Raw genomic sequence first — 23,239 nt, forward strand, 5'->3', positions numbered from 1 at the left:
TAGCCATCTAAATTGGAAAGTGAAAAATTCAAACTACTCTGTGAAAATTCAAGCTTTGCTAGTTCAATTGTTTGCCTTGCTTACCATTATTACCAACTCCATTGCTTCCCTTCATGTTGTGACTTGCTTCATTGCCTTGATTTGATTGCTGCTTGGTCGCAGCATGCACAACCATGGTACTTGCCACCACTTTGTACATCTGATTTTGGGATCGAAGCCGAGAGAAGGGCAAACTCTTGAAAATGGTGTGAAGATTGATGCAGAGGGCAAGGAGAGGGTGAGAAGAAGGGAATAAAAGTGAGAACTGAAGTGAATGTGTTTGAGAATGAGAGAGAAACATAGGTTATTTTTGTAATTGTCACTTATTTTCCCGTCTATATTTTACCTCAAACCAAACATAGACTTTATAAATCTTACCTAATTTACTCGGTAATTTTTTTTCCAACCAAACAACTTTTTTTATATTTTCCTACCAAACTCATTTTCCCACCATTTCCCTATCAATTACATTTACCTAGTAATCCAAAAATTTCTCCTCAACCAAACGCCCCCTAAAACTAGTTACTTGGTCGTTAAAATATGCATGTTTTTCCTATTTGGTTTCTTAAATTTTAAAATTATTAAGCCTTAAATATTTAGTTATTTTAGGATATAATTAATATATTTAATTAAGATGAATAATAAACATTTGAGTACAAAATCATAATGACTGGAATTCGTGAACAAAGTTGAAGGGAAGATCCATTGGTTAAATTTCATAAGAAGATAGTTTCATTCATGTCTTTTTAGGTCAATTCGTTACAGATTACTAAAATGTGAGGGACTAACTTCGGTAGGTTCAACAATCAAAACTACAGATAGCCAGCATTCCGATGTGTCTAAGAATAAAATCAATGCTACGCAACAGCCAAAACTGAAAAAGGCCATAAGTATCCCATAGGGTGCCATCCTTGTTTACTCATTTGTATCACAGGCAATGGTCACCTCCATCGACAGCTACGGAAACTCAAAACATATAAACTTCAATCAACAGCTAGGCATTACTTGTGATAACGAAGATTCAATCTCCGACAACTCCAGGACATCTTTATGGTTTATATATCTGACGAGCTAACTTATCTCTCAAAAGTTACATTTGACACCCAATACGATGGGTAGTTTGAATAGAAATCATGGTGCATCAAAATCCCACTGATTCACATTCAACAGCAGCGTCGCACGTTTCTTTTCCAGTGGGCAAAATAGCCGATATACCTATTTACAGCTATAATGCATTTACCGCGCATAGACATTAGAAGTAGCAACAGATTTTCCCATCAAAATAACAGGCCTGCTTAGGTGACAAAGAGAAATTTTAAGTCAGCCTCCGTCAATTTCCCCAAAGCCTCAGAAGAGCCGCCTATTGTCCTATAAAGGGAGGGACAAGAAAGAAAATGTCATTACTTATCATGGCAAAATATGCAGCACCTTTCAAGCCTGTTCACATGTAAAACTTACCCTTCAAACACTAGTTCCTTCTTCTCTTGCAGCTTCAAAATCCTCTCCTCAATGGTGTTTTCAATGACAAATCTCACAATTCTGTACATGAAAATAATGTCAAACACTAACTTACCTGTTTATCAATTAACCTTACATCTATTTTGTTTTCACTTAAAAGTGTTGAGTTCAAGAAGCAGCACCTGATGGGTTTGTATTGCCCTATCCGGTGAATTCTGTCTTGAGCCTGACGCTCCACCGCAGGGTTCCACCATGGGTCCATAAGGAAAACCTGTGCACACCGCCCAACAAACGAAGCCACGTGTTAACCAAGAAAGAAAAATCAGCTTAACAATGACAAAAGAAAAAGCATTTAGATTGACCCAATTAATGCAGCTAAACCATACACTAGGGTAGTGTTTGAAACGCAAACAGAACACAATGTTATGTTCTGTTCCTTTTGGTTCCACCCTTTATAGGGGAACCAAAATGTGTGAATTTTTTACCCCATGTGCTGTTCTGTTCTATTTTTAAAATAAACCAAACATAGATAGAACTCGTATAGTATGTTCCGTCCCATTCTAATACATCTACCAAATGCTACATAGAACTCTAGAACATATGAACTGATTCAGAAAATGGATTGCATAGTTTCTCGTACAAAATTCAACAAATATTTTGCAACAAATTTCTCGTACAAAGCGACACCTAACACATTTCCAGCTACTTTACAACTTAACTCAAAATTCAACACAGCAGAATACCAAAAGTTTTAACACAAACATGCAAAAGGTATCAAAATTTTAACACAAACATGCAAAAGGAGATTGCTCACATGTGATGCTACTGTCAAATTGAGAGCAACACCTCCAGCCTTCAAGCTCATCAGAAAAATTTTGCAGTCTGGATCGTCAGTAAATCTCTTAATGGCAGTATCTCGGGCAGCCAATGACATGCTTCCATTCAGTTGAACGCAAGATACACCTGACTGCAATTAGCTCACCATGTTATTGTCACAGAAAATAACAGAAAACAGAAAATGAGATCCAAGAATATTTACCTTGTGCAAGGAGTAGTTTATGAGATCCAAGAATGATGTGAACTGGCTAAAAACAATCCCTTTGGCAGAACCATCCCTTTCAACCATAAATCTAATTTCTTCTCTCTACAACCATTTCAACTCATTCAGGTACGAGTAACAAGAAAGATTGTCAAAGGTATGCATAGAACATAGAATATAGACCAACTAATAAGAGCATTCTTTTTTCTTTCCCATCCATAGAAGCATTATTTCAGTTTCATCCTATACTTGTTCAAATGCTAGTCTCACACCTCCCCTCCCCACCCCATTCCACCCTTACCCCACCCCACCCGACCCAAAATAAATAAATAAACAAAATCTCAACAATCATATCCTTTCAGCTGCATAAACTTTCAGAATATGTGTAAGCAATCGGATTTTTTCAAGTCAAAAAGAAGTAATGACAACAAAAATTCCTTTTGCCAAGCATGCAACATATGAATTTCTAAAGTACACTAAACCATTCCTCAATTGTACTCTTATTAGTAAAAGGAAAAGCCAACAAAAGATTGTGGAACTACTCATACTTGCCAGACATGAAGAAACCGAAAAAAGTGTATCAAGCAACAAATTTACGATACATACCAATGCCTCTATTTTAGTACTTGTCTGAAAGTTCTCTATCTGAATTCTGTTTAAAATGCTTGAGGATCTGAATCCCTTAATTGTTGCTTTATCAGCATGAACCCCAACATCCTTGTTGGAAGTTAGATCAACTGTAAGTAATTTAGAGCAAGAGGGGCATGATACTTTTCCCAGGGAAGCAGAGAAGTCTATCAAGCATGCCTTGCAAAAAATATGCTCACAAGAGGTAACCTGAAACAGTAAGGAAAATGAATGTGAAGGAAAATCAGTAGCACACTAAAATTGACAGCAGTATCTTTTCTGTATACAACTAAACAAGTATGAAAACACAAATAAAGGGGAAACATAATAAAATATAGAATGAAATAATGACATAAATAAGTTTATTTAGAAAAAGAAAAAAAAGATGAACTTACCACAGGATCTTCTACTGCTTCATGACAAAGGCCACATGCTTGTTCAACATTACCACCATTACTAGCCGAGTTCCCACCTCGTAATGCTGCAGTTGGAGAATAAACCACAAGATATGGATGATCAACAGCCTGTATAAAAGCCAGAGATGTATGAGACGCATGGGCCAAAAAAACACCTTCCAGAGGCAGAACAAGAGTACAAATTAAATATTTTTTTTTAATAAAAACGAAGGAAACTAACTTACCAGTTCCCAGATGAAAAATGAGTACCGAAATAAAGTGAGCATATAACCATATTTCAAACAGATCACTCAGTTTTAAAATTAAAGGAATGAATTGTTATCCTACACTTTTTTACAACTTATAATTATTGTTGTTGACATGTCCTCGTACACCAGTTGTAGCGTAAGAGTTTGATTTGAAAGAATTTTTTAAAATTAAAAGCTCAGTGAGAAGACTTCATACTCGATAAGCTATATGCTGAAGTTCAGGCTATTCCTTTTTATTGCAAAACTAACTTCAACACTATTGTTAGATTCAAATCGAGAATCACTAACATAAAAAACTCAACAATTTTAGAAACATGATCAAACAAATAGAAATTCAAGAACTTCAAAATTCCTTAGTTATGGATGGCCAATATTTCCAGAATGTCCATTATAGAAATGCAGATCATTCTTCATGAAAATTTATCAAAATTTAAAGAGGGAAAAGGAATCACTCAAAGGAAGCAGAAGTTCTCAAAGTTCTTTTTTGATCCATATTCCATTAGAAAAATCATTCACCTGACGCAGCCGTGTGAGGAGGTCAAATATATGAGCATAATTATTCATCAGAGTATTTGCTTCTACATATCTGAAAAGGAGAAAGCATATCAATAAAACCATGTCAGGATTAATGTTGGTGTATCAAAAGTATAATGTTTATACCCAACTATTAAAATTATGCACAGTTAAATCAAAAAAGAAGAATTTTTTCCATTATTAAATAAATGGTAAGAATTGTTGAGATATATAGTCACACATTGGTTGTATGTGCACAGCTAATGTGGAGTTTATAAAGCCTTGGGCACTCCCACCCTTTGAGCTAGCTTTTGGGGTGGTGTATCCCAAGGTTCTTTACATGGTATCAGAGCCTCGCCGCCCCCCACTTTCTCTTGTGGGGTTTCTTAGCACAGGTAGACTGGCCTGTTGCATTGTCCACTCTTCAAGCCCAATGGGCTCTTGTGCGAGGGGGCGTATTGAGATATATAGTCCCACATTGGTTGTATGTGCAACTAATGTGAAGTTTATAAGACCTTGGACACTCCCACCCTTTGAGCCACATTGGTTGTATGTGCAACTAATGTGAAGTTTATAAGGCCTTGGGCACTCCCACCCTTTGAGCTAACTTTTGGGGTGGTGCATCCCAAGGTTCTTCACATGGTATCAGAGCCTCGCCGCCCCCCACTTTCTCTTGTGGCATTTCTTAGCACAGGTAGACTGGGCCTGTTGCATTGTCCACTCTTCAAGCCCAATGGGCTCTTGTGTGAGGGGACGTGTTGAGATATATAGTCCCACATTGGTTGTATGTGCAACTAATGTGAAGTTTATAAGGCTTTGGGCACTCCCACCCTTTGAGCTAGCTTTTGGGGTGGTGCATCCCAAGGTTCTTCACAAGAATAGAATGGACAAACAGGTAATTAAACAAGAGAGATTAGTGTATATAATCAAAAAACAACTCATTCATTTTCTTCAATTCCAATATATCATCCAAATATTAAAAAAATTATATAAAAAAAAAAAAGTAAAACAGAAGGACCAGACAATGTTGTGTAACCAATTTCCTACGCCAACCAAAAAAAAAAAAAAAAAAAAACCCAATAAAAGGGAACAAATTAATTTATAGACATGAGAGATATCCAGAAGCAGCTTAACCAATGTTTATTAACCATCCTTTTCCCCCTCACGTCTTTCTTCTCCTCCCTCTTCCTTCCAATTGAGAAGTGGAAAAAACAAGAAAAAGGAATTAAGGTTACAACAAATAATCATGATAATGAGTTGTAATGGAATATCATCATAAAAACATGGAGAATACATGACACTAAACCCATTGGCTGTTAACAAACTAATTATATTCCTCTAGGAATCACATGTAAACCAGTTTGGCAACCCATACATTTCAGTCAAGGCATGGTAAGCCAAACCCAACTAACCAGATGCTAGGTAAAAGTTTCTGATGGGATTTTCTGGCTTATGTGTTGACACATCAGACTACCCTCAAATAACAAAAGGAACATTTGACGATTCATAACTCGGTGATTTGATCAAGGAATTCATCCCCTTGTCAAAAGCATTATTTCACATTTTTCAAAGAGCAAACAGCTTTACCATATTTTGCAGTAAGATTTAATATCAAGAATGTGACATACGTATTAAACTGAGCCTGACTTTCATTGTATAACGATTCGTAATAGTCTTGCTCTTTTATATCCAGGCTATCCCGCCTCAAAGAAACCTGCAAATAGAAATGTAGCAAAAATAAATATGCAATCCTTCCATATTCAGACCTGCACACTTAGCCACCACATGGGAAATAAGAACTTACAATTCTAGGCGGAAGAGCAAGATCAGCAGCCCTGCCTATTTTAGTGCGCCTTAGAACTATGTTCTTTAAAATTTTGTCTTTAAGCAATATCATAGCTCTTCTTCCACAATCACCATATCCATATGATTGAATTGGTGTGGCAATATACTAATCAAGATTAAACATGAATAGTAAAGAACATGTCATGTCAGCTAAAACAATTTCTATGAAATTACAGAAATGGTGAACATAAAAAAAGCCATCAAATTGCAGAACTTACTTTGTTCCACCAACAGAAGTGTCTAACAGAACTGTGGCAGCAGTTTGAACATTGTTTAGAAGAGCTGCACAAGGGCACCGGGATAACATAGTCAACAATTCAATAATCTACAAGCAAATATGCCTATGCATGAACCTTATGGACACAACCCATTAGTATAATGATTAAGTAATTGAAAGCAGTACAGAAAGACTGAGATGTTACAGAAAGCTCAACATTGCAAAGTCTGAAACATGGGTATAATTATTTAAATATAATGTCTAAATATTTAATATAATGAATTATTCTCTCGATAAAAGGACATTCTTCTCTGTTCCACATGAATGGCACCCAATAGATTCAATAAGTCTTCAAAGTTTCAAGCAGGCTTTTGATTGATATTAAACAATATGAGAACAAGTTGACAATCAGTTCCTTTCTTAAAGTCAAGAGAGGGATAAACAAAACAAAAATAATAATAATAATCAAGCCCTTACGAATAAGTTAAGTTATCAAGTTCACAAATACAACTATTGCCTGCCAAATTAGAATCCGCACGGTTCATTAAATATATTGAATGTAAGCCATACCTATGATCAAGTGTCCTGCAATCACAATCCTTGCACAGGTAATAGGAATAAGGAACTATCTGCAGAAACCGTACCTGCATACGTGGCATTGTAGTTAATTTATACTGGAGATGAGATATAAAACCATTCCTTATCCTCCACCTAACAGCTTTTAGGAAGAGCTGGTACTTAACAAATTATATCAAAAACACAAAATTGATAGATTACAGCCAAAAGATTGTAAACTTACCAAAGAATACAGCTCTCCAACACGGTTCTGAAGGGGTGTACCACTTAATGCCCATCTATAGGAAGACTCTAAAGCAAGAACTGCTTTTGCAGTGTTGCAATGTCTAGATTTTATATAGTGCGCCTAAAAAACATAGAAGTGTACCTAAGTCAAATAACATACAATGATGATTTCATAACATAATATTGCAATTAAATAAGAACCAACAAGAAATACAAAAATAGTGTTACGAAGACAACAACAAAAAACTTGGACTAAAATTTTCTATAACAATAAGTAGGAGATCACAGATAACATGATTAAAAAGTAAGCAAACAAAATTTAGAAATAGAGAAAGTGGCAGTAACAGAACAACAAAAAGATACAAAATAACTCTTTCATTTCATAAAATAACAAAATTTAGAAAGAGAGAGAGAAGTAGTATAATTTGATTAGGTTTTAACCATAGTACATTATCACAACTGACCTCATCCAATATAATCCTCTGCCATTTTACAGCATGTAGAAATGACTTCTCCCTGCCTATTGCATCTGGGTCTTCTTTTCTGCAGCGCATCTCCTCTTCCTTCTTCTTAATAAAACCCTGTTCCAATTCTCCATTCCAACAATCTGGTTCTGTGATTTTCTGTTTAGTAACATCTCTTTTCTTTTTCTTAAGTTGCTTTGATTGTTTATCTGTTCTAACAGCATCAGGCCCACAAAAATACCTCTGGTGATAAGATAACTTATTCTGGTAAAATAATTTTCCACAATATGGACACTTATCCTTAGGAGGCATCATATACTTTCTGTACTCAGACTCAACAATAGAGTATGTTGTTATTACAAAATCATACTCCGAGAACTGTTCAGCACTCTTCCCTCTCCTTGCCCCATGATAAACCAGCACCTTGGTGCTTCCTTTCAAAGTAAATCGATCAATCTCACTGACCCACTGAGTGACAGCAACCACAGGACAAATCACAAGTGTTCCTTTTATCATAGGCAAGACTCTAGATGACTCTGGTGAAGGTGAGGGTTCATCTGGTTCGCAACTCATTTGATGGAATTCACGTTTGGCAAGGACAAGGGCAATCGCTTGAATAGTCTTCCCCATTCCCATTTCATCAGCAAGGATTCCTCCTCTAGTTGCAGAATTTTCTTGTTTCAAAGCCCAAGCTAACCATTCATTTTGGTATCTTAGCAAAGGCATAGTCAGATCTGAGGATGGCTCAGCAGTTTCATTCATCACTTCACTCTGATGATCTATGATAACATCTTCCAATAAATTCTCGTCAATCCATTTCTCTTGCTCCTCTTCCCAAGCATGCCACAATAACACTGTCTGAGAATCTTCCTTTCTTGTTTTTTTTGCTTTTTTCTTCTTTTTCGCCATAGTCAAATTGATGGGAACTGATTGAGGGAGAAGCATTGAATAGTCCTCATCATCCCCACCCTCCACCATTTTCTCTACACCACTCGGTTCTCCAGTTTTCAAGTTCAATATTTTTCTTTTCTTTCTGGACTGTGCCTTTCCCCTTTTAGATAAAGGCTTGCTACCATCAGAAAAATCAGAAGCATTATCTTCTCCATCAGAAATACAAATGCTTGAAGTCGGTTCTTGATTCAAGTCAAGAAGGACGTTCCCACCAAACTCTTCATCTGTATGGAAATTTATTTTAAAAAAAAAAAAAAACACTTTCAGATATGTCACCATGATTAAATTCACCACTAAATTTGCAGGTATAAAAGGAATTCAATTTTCTTCCACGGAAAGGAAACCAAAATGTTTTCTGGTAAATTTTACTCTCCTTTCTTCTCATTCGAAGTCCAATTACATGTTAACTGGAATCCTAAATAGACATATTACTAGATCATACGCATTTCCTCAAGTTAAGATTACAAACACTTCAGGGATATCCTTTCCTTTAAAGTAGATAACACTTGCAATATCTTAAAACGAAACTCATCAAAAAATTTCAAAAAAGGAAGAAAGGCAAGAAATACACCTTCAAAATCAGAATCTGAATGTGAAGATTTATCAGAAACGCCTTCATCGGCATTATTGCTGCACTGGCCATTAGTTTCAACATCCCCAGAGGCATCCCTCAGTTGCTTCTCCTTCCCTGCTGAACATCACAATAAACAACGATTTCACAAAGTAAACAGCGACATTTGAAATAACAATTCTCAACTCAACACCATACATAACGAAGCCTAATTAACCGCAATAAAGTGTTCAACAACACAAGAACCCGACGATCGAGCGTCCATCCTAATTATTTCGATTCAGATTTCGCTCAAAACATTTGAGCAAACGACAAAAAAAGAAAGAAAAAAAGAAAGAAATCACCCCAAATTCCGAACGCTCAGAATTCAATAATATTTTCTCGGCGATCAACAAAGTCAACATCCAAACTATGGAAACGAACAAAAAGCCAAAAAAAAATGAAAATAAAAAATACAAAATCACAGGAAGAGAGATATCGTTACCGGAAACCGTGGTGTTGGAAACGCGTCGACGAGAACGAAGCTCCATTGACGCACAAACACACACACACACACAGAGAGAGAGAGAGAGAGAGGGTTTTAGGGTTTGCTATTGAACCACGTTTTTTCCGTGAGAATCAAAGAGACGACATGGTTTAACAGTGATAAAATGCGGACAAGCACTGAAACGGCGGGAAGTGACACTATAACAACGCGTCCAGTGCTGTTTCTCCGTTATGAAGACCACCGTACCAATGTGGGCCCCTCTAAATTAATCTAATCTTTTCTCGTTATCTAATTGGGAGAGGTTAGGGTTATCTTTTGATTAGGGTTGTACTTTTTTTTTTAATTTCATTAGGGTTATTGTTAAGATTATATTTATCATTAATTAAGTTTATTATCTCTTTTAAAATTATTTGATAAAATCAAATCAACTGTTATTATTTGATAGAAAAAAAAATTCTCTTTCTTGAAGCACTCTCTCATCTTCCTCTTTTCATCATATTCTATATCACGGCTTTTTGACCCTTATAACCCTTTATTATTAATTAATTACCGATTTGACCTTGATTATAAACTATTTCAAAAATTTAACCCCCTCAGAAAACATAACACCAATCTGCCCCTGTTTGACCGTTGACCACCAAGCCTACCCGGGTACACCCCTCTGTACCCGGGTATTTTTTGAAAAATTTTGTCTACCCGGGTAGGGAGGCGTGTACCCGGGTATTGTTCTTCGTACCTGAAAAATTGCTTGAATTATTTACCCGGGTAGAGAGGGGTGTACCCGGGTAAATCTTCGACCACCCATTTGGTATTTTCTCTCTCTTTTTTACAGCTAATGAGATAGATCAGTATTATCAAGTTAAGCATGCCTAACCAATTTGAAGAGCTTTTAGCTTTGAGAATGGATTTGGAATTTCCATACATCAACACTTTACTGCTCATCAAAGCGGTCCCTGTTCGTATCGATTATGATGGGGTCTACTTTTATGTACGTCAAAATCGCGCTCCTATATATAAATGTGGTACCGGGTCTATTGGGGAGAGTGAGACGGAAAGAAAATAAAGACAGGGTTCATGGTACAGAAATTTAGTGTGAGCATGCAGCTTTTCATTTTACTGGTAAATGACGAATTATCACGTTCAGGGAAGACATGCATGGGACAAGGTTTGTGGTTGTGGATTTATACTGTTAACTAAGAATTCTCTTTCTGAAATAATCATTGAAAAATATTTGTGTGCTTTACAGACCCAAAAAAGTTGCAGAGGCAGAGCACGTGATAGTCGGTGCCTCCATATTCAAAGCTTGGAGAAGAAGAGTGCATGGGAGATCCAAAGAGTAATCATACCGGGTGGTTGAAGATTTACCCGGGTACACCCCTCTCTACCCGGGTAAATAATTCAAGCAATTTCTCAGGTGCGAAGAACAATACCCGGGTACACGCCTCCCTACCCGGGTAGACAGAAATTTTCAAAAAATACCCGGGTACAGAGGGGTGTACCCGGGTAGACTTGGTGGTCAACGGTCAAACAGGGGCAGATTGGTGTTATGTTTTCTGAGGGGGTTAAATTTTTGAAATAGTTTATAATCAAGGTCAAATCGGTAATTAATTAATAATAAAGGGTTATAAGGGTAAAAAAGCCTCTATATCACTGTCTAACGGTTACAAAAAAAGATAATAAGAGTTAGTAAATTTAGTTGATAATAAGTATAATTATTCTTTATCTAATTACATTGTTAGAATTTATTTTTATATTTTTTACAAAAAAAATATTTAAGTATTTGGTGATGATTTAAGGAAAGAAAAAAACTAAAGAAATCATGTGTTTCCTTTTTTTTATGCACATTTAATTGGAATGGATTATTATGTCTATTTTTTTTTCCAGTCACCATTGGATCAAAATCTCAAGAGGATAGAAAAAAAAATTAATTAAGATTCTGATCTAATAATATTAAAGATAAATAGATAAAATAAGAATAAAAAAAAAGATAAGTTGAATATTTTATCCCTCTTTAATTTAAGTATTGTGTAACATACAAAGTGTATTAAATAGTCTTTCGTGTTGCAATCATAGACTACATACATCATATATCAACGGTCCAGATCCCTCGGTATACTATGGTATATCTTTTGGACAGTGGGTTGCTTTTGGTTTTGGTACATAGTAATAAAAGCATTTTAGTGTTCCACACCAAAAAAAAAAGCATTTTAGTGTTAAGTTTGATACAATGGGAGAAATAAATTAGAGTAATGCCAAAATTTAATAAAATCTTGTGAAATTCTATTAAGATGTAAGGTTATCAATTAGATAGATAAGAGTGATTGAAATTGTTTATTTATTTAAGAATTAACAAAAACTGTTAAACTCGTTGTGATAAAAAAAAATTAAAAATTTAATTTTTTGGTATTTTCTTAATTATTTAAAATTATTGTTTTGTAAATAAGGTTGCTTACCTTGGAAGATTGTTTTCATCTAAAGCATAGTAGTGTTGTTTTGGTGAAGTGGGATAATTCTCTCTTTTCCACAAAGTCCATGATAGAAATAATAGAAAATTGGGTCCATACTTACTAACGTATGGAAATATAGTGAACAACTAAAAGTTTTTAAGTAGATTTGGTGATTTAACTTTCGAGATTTGGCAACTTTTGACGAGGATAAAATATAGCTTTACGTAAGTTAGACAAATTAGAAATATAGACCGATGTTGGTGGGTTTCTTAGACAAGCCTCTGTGTGATTATTTATTAAAGCATTTCTAATATTATTTTCTTTTGCGTATGGAAAGAAATGGACATTACATTAGCTATTTTATGAGTTGTGGCTTTAGATTATAATAATTATTTTTTAGAAATATTTCAATCGGTTCATTGTTTCGCAACTAATCCGATTCGGGGCAGGTCCAGGATTAAAGTCTTAAACTCCTTCCAAAAGTGGTACTGTAGAGATTCGAACAAATGCTCTCACCCCTACCTGCTTAGCTCTCATGCACCAACTAAACTACCACCATTTGATTAGATTATAATAATTGAACCGCGCAAGATGACGATGTGAGTGTTGAATGATTAATACATGGCTAGAATTGTGCAAATATAATAATTTCTTTAAGAAGACCTTTGATCCTCTGCCACTGATAGCGACAACATGAAGTTTGAAACTCAGTATCCCATACAAATTAATAAAGATTTCAAGCAATAATAAATTTTTGGAGATTAACCAAAGTACAACTTCAACGCTGCTTAATATGAATGGATAGATAAGATTAGATAGTCTTTATTGGTCATCAAAGTAAAGATGAATTATACTATATATGACATAACTCTGGATATCAAACCATATACAGAATTTGAGAAAGGTAATACATGATTTGCGATTACGTAATTTATTACAGTTTTCTCAAATGGAGATGGTTCCATCCTCTCAATATAAAAAAAACAGTTGACAATTAAACCATTTAACATAAAGGAAAAATGTAGATACCCCTGAATGGATAGTGTTATTAACATGAATCTCGTAATTGTAATAAAACTGTTCCAAACCTCATATTCAATAAAAACACGTTGACATAAAGGACACATTTTGAGGGACATTAATTCAAATAACCTTAATACATGGGTTAATGTTTACTACCCCCACCTCCTCCGCCACTACCAGACCCTTGGCCAACTCCAACTCCAGCTCCAGCTCCAACACCAACACCAATGCCAATGCCAATTCCAACACCAAACCCTCCACCTCCACCACGACCACCGCCTGCTCCTCCACCTAAACCTGCCCCACCTCCACTTCCCACACCACCACCTGCACCAAAGCCACCACCATGACCTGAACCTCCACCTATTCCTCCACCACCACCTCCTCCTGCTCCTCCTCCTCCACCAACTCCTCCCCCAGCAGCACCACCTCCTACACCACCACCTGCACCAAAGCCTCCACCATGACCTGAACCTCCACCTATTCCACCACCACCACCTCCTCCTGCTCCTCCTCCTCCACCGATTCCTCCCCCAGCACCACCCCCTACACCGCCACCTGCACCAAAGCCTCCACCATGACCTGATCCTCCACCAATACCGCCACCACCACCACCTCCTGCTCCTCCTCCTCCACCAACTCCTCCACCAGCTCCACCAACACCGCCACCTGCACCAAAGCCTCCTCCCCTACCCGAACCTCCACCTAGTCCTCCACCCCCACCACCACCTCCACCTCCTCCTCCTCCCCCACCAAGTCCTCCACCAGCCCCACCTCCTACACCACCACCCGCACCAAATCCTCCCCCGTGTCCTGAACCTCCACCTAAACCACCACCACCACCACCCCCTCCACCTGCTCCACCACCTATACCTCCTGAACCTCCACCAATACCACCGCCAGCTCCAAAGCCTCCACCATGTCCTGAGCCACCACCCAATCCACCCCCTCCTCCTCCACCAGCTCCACCACCTCCTCCTCCACCAAGGCCCCCTCCAGCTCCACCACCTACACCACCCCCGGCACCAAAACCTCCACCATGACCAGCCCCTCCTCCAAGACCACCTCCTCCGCCGCCTCCACCTCCAAGACCTCCTCCAGCACCACCACCACCACCAAGACCTCCACCACCACCAAAGCCGCCTCCACCTCCAACTCCACCACCAAAACCACCACGACCGCAAGGCCCACGACGACCCATCCAACCCCCACAGCGTGGTCCACCTCCAAATCGACAATCATCGCCTCCGAACCTAGCTTGTTCAAGCTTGTGATCACCACGAGTGATCACACTCAAATGAAGAACAATGCAAAGAACAAGAACACTCACAGAAAGCCATTTCCGATGGAAAGTAGACACAGCCATAAATGCCAAAATAAGAGAAAAACACTTATCCACTTCTAGTTCAACTTGCAGCTCTTAGGGGAATGACGATTATGCTTTTATAGGCTATGTCAAGTAGCCAATTTTATCAGTGTCTATTAAATGTTGCATGTTCTGAACCGTTGGGAGATTGGCGCCAACATTAAACCAAGATAAGTCGAATTGTCAAAGTCAAAAGCCAACGTGGACTTTCGATGCATATAATGTACAGACTACAGGTACACTCATTTATGATTTGTGTGTATAGAATTTCAATTATAGAATATCTGCATGCATGACTACACACATTTTATAGTTCGGGCAACAATATGAAAAATAACACAGATTTCATTATTGTTAAATAATCACATTAATCATAGAAGTCGTAAAATTACTTAACGGCACAAAATAATCTGTGATTAAATTTCGTAAAAATTAGTTATGTGAAATAACTAATAAAATTGAGTTAAGTAAATGGGATCTAAATTGGATCCCATTAAATCTCCACAAACAAGAGCAATTTTTTTCGCAACTTTTGTTAAATTAAAATGATAAAACATGCACATAATTATAGAATACCAAATAACAATAAATCAGAGTTATAATTATGTGTACCGTGTTGGGCCATCACAAAGTCGGAGAAGAACAACATGAAATGAGGGGAACAAGATGCTAAAGTCCTCAGCGATGGGAGCATGAAGGCTTATAGGGCTTAACCACAATATAAATAGGCTAGAGAGGGGACCTAGCCAATAATCCAAAAAAGAGTCTTGTCCATTGGGTTCACCCATCATGAAAAACCAGGATCACACTAAAGCCTACACTGCTGCCCAACTAGACCCAACAGAAGCCAAGTTTAATGTGATCACAATGGGCTAGTTACAATAACAATATTGAAATATCCATTAACCCGATTAATTTTAAAATATAAAAATAATTAATTAATCAGGAAAATATTTCTGCAGTTACTGCAGACAAGTTATCTGCATTTACTCTCAAAATGACGTCTTGGGATTGAAATATTAAAAATTAATAATTATAAATACTATAATAATCCTAAAATAAATTAAAATTACAAAAACACCATGATTTCTGCCCCAAAACGACGTCGTATTGGACTTACTGCAGATAATAACTTATCTGCAGTAACTGCAGAAAAAGTGAACCCTTGCCCACATATAAATAAAATTTCTAACAACTTTATCATTATATATTTGTAAAAAAATTATTTTCCAAATTCGATAACGTGACTTTGATTAAAAAAAATTATAATTAATCAGAACTTCATTAACTATAAAGCATGATTTTAAAATGACACACATATATATATATAAAAGGCATGTTATTCTTATATAGTTATTGATTTAGTTACATCTAATAAATCATAACCGATAGATATAAATGAAATAAATGATCCAAATTGAGAATGTAACTTACACCGATAAAAATAATTTTGATATAAATAAAATAAACGATCAAAATTGAGAATAAAACTTATAGCTAACTAAACTTATTTTGACCATATAGGGGGATATGATCAACTTATACTGGTGTAAGAATAATAAATATTACATCAAATTTTAATAGTTGATTTATGTGTTTAACGATTATACTTTATTGTGTTATACTTATTTATTAATTAATAATACCTAATAAATCATAATAATTAAATGCACGAAATCAACAGTTAAGATTTGAAGTAAGAATAACCTACTGATATATATATAGGGCAAGATCCTTTGACACCGGTATCAAATTTTGAAGAGTAAATACAATTTTCAGTCCTCAGCAAATTTTACGATGCCCGCTTTAGTCCCTAGCAAATAAAAGGACTATTTGTGGTCCCTAAGAATTTCAAAGTTGACCCATTTTAGTTCTTTTGAGGGACTAATGTGAGTCTTTTTTGAATTTGTGAGAGACCACAATTTCAACTAAATGGGTCCATTTTGAATTTCTTAGGGACCACGAATAGCCTTTTTATTTATTAGGGACTAAAGCGGCATCGTGAAATTTGCTGAGGACCAAAAATGGTCTTTACTCAACTTTGAAATTTGACACCAAATCCTAACCGTTGATTTTCGCCAATCAACAGTTATCATTTATTGGGGATCAAACTTATTAATTAATCTTTTATTCCCAATAAATGATAATCGTTGATTGGCGAAAATCAACGATTAAGATTTGGTATAAAATTTCAAAGTTTAACACGTGTTAAAAGATCATATCTCCCTCTCTCTCTCTCTCTCTCTCTCTCTCTCTCTCTCTATATATATATATATATATATATATATATATATATATATGAGCTTATCATTTCTCAAACTGCTTGATATAATCTTATCTCCGGCTAGTAAATCATAACCGTACAAAGTTGGATTAATGGTGATAAAAGAAGATAGAGAAAAAGGGAATCATAATCATTCAAAGGTGAATCAATTAATATAAGAAAATAAATAAATAAAACGACGTAGTTTTGGGGTGACCGGAGATAAACTTATCTCAAGCTGCTTGAGAAATATTTTTTACTATATGAGAAAAATATTTCTCAAGCAACTTGAGATAAGTTTATCTACGACTACCCAAAATTACGTCGTTTTATTTATTTACTTATATTAATTGATTCACCTTTGAATGATTATGATTCCCTTTTTCTCGCTCTTTCTTTATCACCATTGATCAATCTTTGTACGGTTATGATTTAGTAGCCGGAGATAACTCAAGCAACTTGAGAAACGTTAAGCCCATATATATATATATATATATATATATATACTATAAATTTGTTTTTAAACCATAGCTATATTTGGTAATTGGTGTGTATGCTGGCATATACACGGAAATAAGATCAGATGGTCAACTCCACCGACGCGTATATCGTTGTGTACCAATCTACCTTTCAGCGTAGAATTAAATTCGCTCTGGTATTTGTACCCTAGAAAAATTGGTCTGACAAGTATCTGGCAAATGTGAATGGGCATGGTGCTAAAATTAATTCCAAATCAAAACAATGGTAGTAGTGTCTCCTTTTGACTTGTGCCAGGCACTCCACTAATCAGTGGTCGTATCGTATCGTAGCTAGATCAGCGTAAACAGTTGCACCCAGCGGCTCGTACTAATAATCGATTCTTTGATGTATTTTATAGTACCTCTTAATTAACATACATAATTAAAATTATAGAATATATTTGATCACTTACTATTTGACAAGATGTCATAACTTACGTACAAATTTAGTCGTTTCATAGCTATATGAACATATTGAACTCTCTGCATATTTAAGGTGTAAAAGACTAACTTGATTATTTGACATAACTTCTCTATTTTTATTTTTATTTTTGGTGTAGGACATAACTTCTCTATATTTTAATATCACAATCTCAACTTATAATCGAAAATAAAATATCAACTTAATTTAATGTAAATTGTCACGAGAATTGTAAACGATAAAATAAGTTATTTAATGAATGTACACATTTGAGATTTAACCATATATTTGTCAATGGTTAATAAATTATGTATTCATTGTGTCTTTCAAAAAAAAAAGTCTTTAAAAAAAAATGTATTAATGTGAAAAAGGTTGGATTAAAAGTGAATATAACTAACTCAATAATTGTTGGTCTAGTGACCAGATGGATCTCATGATTTTATCTACCTAAAGGGGTGGATTTAGTTCCTAAGAGTCGTAAACTCATGAGGAGGATAAAGAATCTTAAATTCAAAATCAAATTAGTTGAGTCTGTTAAGACTTTGGACATTGGTTTATATCTACAAAAGTGAATATAACTAATATCACAAGAATTATTTTATGAACCTTCACGTCCGTTGTTGTCAAAAATTAGTCTAGAAACATAGAAACATAAAAACAGTAGAAACGCAATGTAAAAATGCAAATAAAAATGGTTATCAGTAAAAAAGGATAGAAACGCCGTGTAGAAACATAAAAACGGTACAAACGTAAGATTTTGCGTTCTTACTTAAACTCAATTATTTTATTTTATTTTTTAAAAAACCCTATTTTTCTCTTCTTCTTTTTTTAATTCATGTTTCTCTTTTTGTGTTTTTTGACTTATATCTTATATAGTCATGTGACTTATATCTTTTAAATATGAAGTTATTCATTAAATTTTAAATAGCGACTTATATGATTTTTTTTACATGCATATATATATATATATATAATTTTATATATTGATCTTAAGTAATAGAAACTTTACGTTTCGTGTCATTTCTCGATTTACGTTTCTATCACCCCTTTTCGTTTCTACGAAGAAACTCGATTCTGACAACATTGTTCACGTCTACTAATAAAGTTAGTAATTGTCCATGACTAGTATTTTCTCAAAATTATAACTAGGTTTGAGAGCCTATTTGGATGAGTTTTTTTCACTTCAAAAGTTATTAAAAAAAATTATTCTCTCTGTAAATAAGTTTTTGGGTATCAACTTTTCATAAAGTAGAAGTCACAAAAAATTGAAAATCCTATATTTTTACAAAGCTAAAATTTTAAATCTTCGAAAATAAATCAGATATCAAGAGCAAAATATTTTTCTCAAAATTCAAACTTGTTCCAACCCCATCCAAAACTTCAATCAATCTTATTGCTGCTGTCGTTGCCACCACTACCACTACTATCACATCCACCACCTCCATTGTCATCGCTACCACTACCACCTTGTTACAAGCCCAATAACTGATGGTCTAATTTTGGACAGCAATGAGGCAACTAGGCCCATTCGAAAGAGAGCAACATCAGTTTGGTTGAAAGATTACTCTTGTAAATGAGTAGCTAGTTGTAAGTAGATCTAGTGTAACTGATAATAGAATATATTGATAGCTGGAATAAGGTGTAGTTAGTTAGGTGACACGTGTAATATGAATAGTTAGAAATAGGAAGGTTGTGTACTAAGATAGCTATTCTGAATATTGAAAATTGTTTCCAATTCATCTTCTCTGTTTTCCCCTTTTTCCCTTTTCCTTCGTTACCTAGTGTAACATCTGGTGCTTTCATCATGCGGATTCAAGAAGTCGCTGAGGAACTCCGATCAGAATTTCAACAAGAAATTCAATCTACACGTTCAGATCTTACCCAGAAGATGGATCAACTCACTGAGTCGGTGTTAACTCTGGATGCAAGACTGAGAGATTTCATGACCCACTCTCGTGATTCGACATCAACCACTTCGAAGCACCGTGCATCTAATTCTGACACCAGTAACCCTCCCTTCCGTCAACTGGAAACTCCTAAACAACGGGTGTTGAAATCGGTGAAGGTGGAGATTCCCCCTTTCAATGGGTCTGACCCCAATAATTAGATTTTTAAGGCCAAAATGTTCTTTCAGATGCAAAATGTTCCACCGTTCATGAAGGTGCAACTTGCCGGAATGAGAATGGAGGGCCAAGCATCCCTGTGGTTCTAATAGATGTTTACTTCTGGGGTGATCAACCAGTAGGAGGATTTTACTCGCTCATTGAGACAGAGATTTGGAGCTTCAGCCTTCGTTGACTTGAAAGGAGCCCTTTCAAAATTGTCCCAATCAGGTACACTAATGTAATATATTAGGGATTTTGAATCTTTCTTGAATCAGGTCCCTGGTTTTAGCGATGATGTGTTGATGAGTTTTCTCATCTCTGGCCTTCAACCTGATCTTCGAGGGGCCATTCAACTCCAATGGCCTACTTTCCTTCATCATGCTATGCAGCTTGCATATGCATATGATACTCACCATGAGCAGCTATGCTCATCCCTTGTTTCAACCCAAAAGAAATATCCCTTCTCTTCACCTTAACCCACAGCTACCTCGACATCCAATTCTTTCTCCTCGAATTCAACAACTGCACTCCAAAGTATAGTCAAGCCTCTTTCACCCCAAACATCTACCTTGCCGATTAAAAAGTTGTCACCTGAGGAAATTCAGAGAAAATGGGACCTTGGTTTATGCTATACTTGTGAGGAGAAGTGGAACTCGAAGCATAGGTTCAAAGCTAAGATGCTCATTTTAATGGGTAAATTGGAAGAAGAACATGATAATGAGGAGGAAATCCTTTGATCTCCTAAAACCAAGGATGTCTCAGATACGGCTACCTTGCATGCATTATCTGGTTCTTTGAGGCCCAGGGCATTGATTCTTGATGCAATGCTTCTCCATCATGCAGTAAAGGTATTAGTTGATTCTGGTAGCTCTCACAATTTTATAAATCAAGAGTTAGCCATTAAATTGAAAATGCCTATGGTCCAATCGAGGGGAATGAAAGTATTTAAGGGAAATTGTGAATTTTTGTTCTGTGATCTGAAGTGTAGCCAGGTTAATTTGTTGATTCAACATCATTCCTTTATAGTACATTTTTAGGTCTTGGAGCTGCATCACTTAAATGTCATTTTAGGTATGACTTGGTTGGAGAGTTTAGGCCATGTCACACATGATTATGTTGGCCAATCGATGGAATTTATGAGCAATAATAAATGGATCAAATTGCAAGGTGTTACTGATGCAGGTATCCAGCATAATCCTCTACAGCACAATGCCGTATCTTGTTGTCTATTGCAAAAGCAACCCTCTACAGAGAATGACATGTCAGCTGTTCCCGATTAGATGCTCTTAAAGAAACCTTGAATTCTGATTTATGGTCTGTTCTCCAAAGGTGCAAGGCTGTGTTTCAAACTCCTTAATCTCTTCCCCCTTTTAGAGGTATGGATCATTCCATTCACTTGGTAGAGGGAGCAAAACCAGTTAATGTCAAACCTTATAGGTTTCCTCATCACCAGAAATCAGAATGGAGAAATAAGTTTCAGATCTCTTGGCTGCTGGTTTTATTCAACCTAGTAAAAGCTCTTTTTCCTCTCTTATTTTGTTGGTGAAGAAGCAGGATGGGACTTGGCGTATATGCATTGATTATAGGGCTTTGAATGCCATAACAGTACCTGAACGGTTTCCTATACCCACTAGCTGATCATGTGCATATCTTGGAGCATGCACTTCAGCGTTTGCAGCAACATAATTTTTTTGTTAAGCTGAACAAATGTACTTTTGGTGTTGCTGAGATAGCTTACTTGGGCCATATTGTTTGTGTGGAAGGAGTAAAGGCAGATTCAAAGAAAGTTGCTGCCATGATTGATTGGCCACAACCTTCCTCTATCAAACAGTTACGAGTCTTCTTGGGTTTAACGAGTTACTACCAGAAATTTGTGAAAAACTATGCTGAGATTGCCTCACCACTCACTGATATGTAAAAAAATGAGAGGTTTATTTGGTCATCTGCTGCAACTGAGGCTTTTGATAAGCTCAAAACAGCCATGAGTACAACTCCACTGTTAGGATTGCCAGATTTTTTATCTCCTTTTGTTGTGGAGACTGATGCTTCTACTTTGGGAATAGGTGTTGTTTTGCTCCAACATGGCAAACCAATATCATTCTTTAGCAAAAAGCTTGGTTTCCGTTTGTCAAAAGCTTCCACATATGTTCGTGAGCTATATGCAATCACAGAGGCTGTAAAAAAGTGGAGACATTACCTCCTTGGAGCACACTTTATTGTGAGGACTGATCATCAAAGCATTAGGGAGCTTTTGTCACAAACAATACAAACACCTGAGCAACACAGGTATGTTCATAAGCTTCTTGGTTATTCCTTTTCTATTGAATATAAGCTTGGCTCTTCGGATATAGTTGTTGATGCTTTGTCTCGACAATTTAATCCAACTAATATGGGTTCTTTGATGCAAATGCTTTCTGAGCCTCAATTTGACATCAATGATCACATAAGGGCTGAAAATGCATCAGATCAGGAGCTGTTATCTATACATCAACAATTGTTCTGGTCTTCCAATTGATCCTCTTATTACAGAAAAAGATGGAATATTTTTTCACAAAGGCAGATTTGATTTGGGATCAAAGTCACAATTGAAGTCAGCACTCATAGAAGAGGCTCATTGCACTCCGATTGGTGGGCATGCTGGATCTCTTCGCACTTTTCTTCGCTTGTCTTCTTTGTTTTATTGGCAACACATGAAGAGGGATGTCAATGCCTCTGTTAAAGAGTGTGCCATCTGTCAACAAATTAAAACAGCAACATCAACACCTTTAGGATTACTTCAACCGCTGCCAGTACCTGAAGCCATCTTTGAGGATCTAACCTTGGATTTTATTACTGGTTTACCACCATCAAATGGTCATTCCATTGTTTTAGTTGTGGTAGATCGCTTGTCGAAATATGCTCATTTTGTAGGCTTAAGTCAGTCTTATACAGGTGCAACAGTGGCCAGGATTTTTTGTGACAATATTGTGAAGCTTCATGGCTTTCCTCGTTCACTGGTTTCTGATAGAGACCCAATTTTTATGAGCAAATTCTGGCAGAAACTGTTCTCCTTGAGTGGCACTAAGTTGAAGACAAGTTCAAGTTATCATCCTCAAACCGATGGACAATCGGAGGTGACTAACCGTTATTTGGAGCAGTATTTGAGAGCCTTTTGTGCTGATCAGCATCATAGGAGGTCTTCCTTTTTATGTTGGGCTGAACTGTATTACAATTCCTCAGTCCACTCTTCCATTGGGATGTCTCCCTTTCAAGCTGTTTATGGTCGTTTGCCTCCATCTATTCCACACTATCCCCGCGGTTTGGTTTCAATGGAAGCTCTTGATACACTTCTCTGCCAAAGGAATGAAGTCTTAGCAAATCTCAAGAGCAATTTATTGCGAGCTCAAAATAGGATGAAAAACCAATCAGATAAGCATCACC

The 23,239-nt window shown here is 36.3% G+C and overlaps 1 protein-coding gene across 2 annotated transcripts; it reads right to left on the reverse strand.

Annotated features, from left to right (window-relative positions):
* Window positions 1–753: 753 nt before the first annotated feature.
* Window positions 754–9,831, reverse strand: LOC133300918 (ATP-dependent helicase rhp16). Of its 2 annotated transcripts, none has more exons than XM_061500499.1 (16): window positions 9,674–9,831; window positions 9,190–9,306; window positions 7,668–8,842; window positions 7,202–7,324; window positions 6,973–7,046; window positions 6,404–6,467; window positions 6,145–6,291; window positions 5,969–6,054; window positions 4,344–4,413; window positions 3,559–3,687; window positions 3,143–3,373; window positions 2,537–2,641; window positions 2,312–2,464; window positions 1,680–1,768; window positions 1,498–1,578; window positions 754–1,407 (listed from the first exon to the last, which is right to left on the reverse strand). In XM_061500499.1, the coding sequence occupies exons 1-16, from the start codon at window positions 9,717–9,719 to the stop codon at window positions 1,335–1,337; spliced, it is 2,763 nt and encodes a 920-aa protein (XP_061356483.1). In that variant the 5' UTR covers window positions 9,720–9,831; the 3' UTR covers window positions 754–1,334. The 2 variants fall into 2 exon arrangements, with proteins under 2 accessions (XP_061356483.1, XP_061356482.1); XM_061500498.1 differs by having other exon boundaries at window positions 9,190–9,309.
* Window positions 9,832–23,239: the final 13,408 nt, after the last annotated feature.

Source organism: Gastrolobium bilobum, unplaced genomic scaffold (genome assembly GCF_033153095.1).
Source record: "Gastrolobium bilobum isolate Gb01-03AN ecotype WA unplaced genomic scaffold, APGP_CSIRO_Gbil_v1 utg2979, whole genome shotgun sequence".
Taxonomy (NCBI): domain Eukaryota; kingdom Viridiplantae; phylum Streptophyta; class Magnoliopsida; order Fabales; family Fabaceae; genus Gastrolobium; species Gastrolobium bilobum.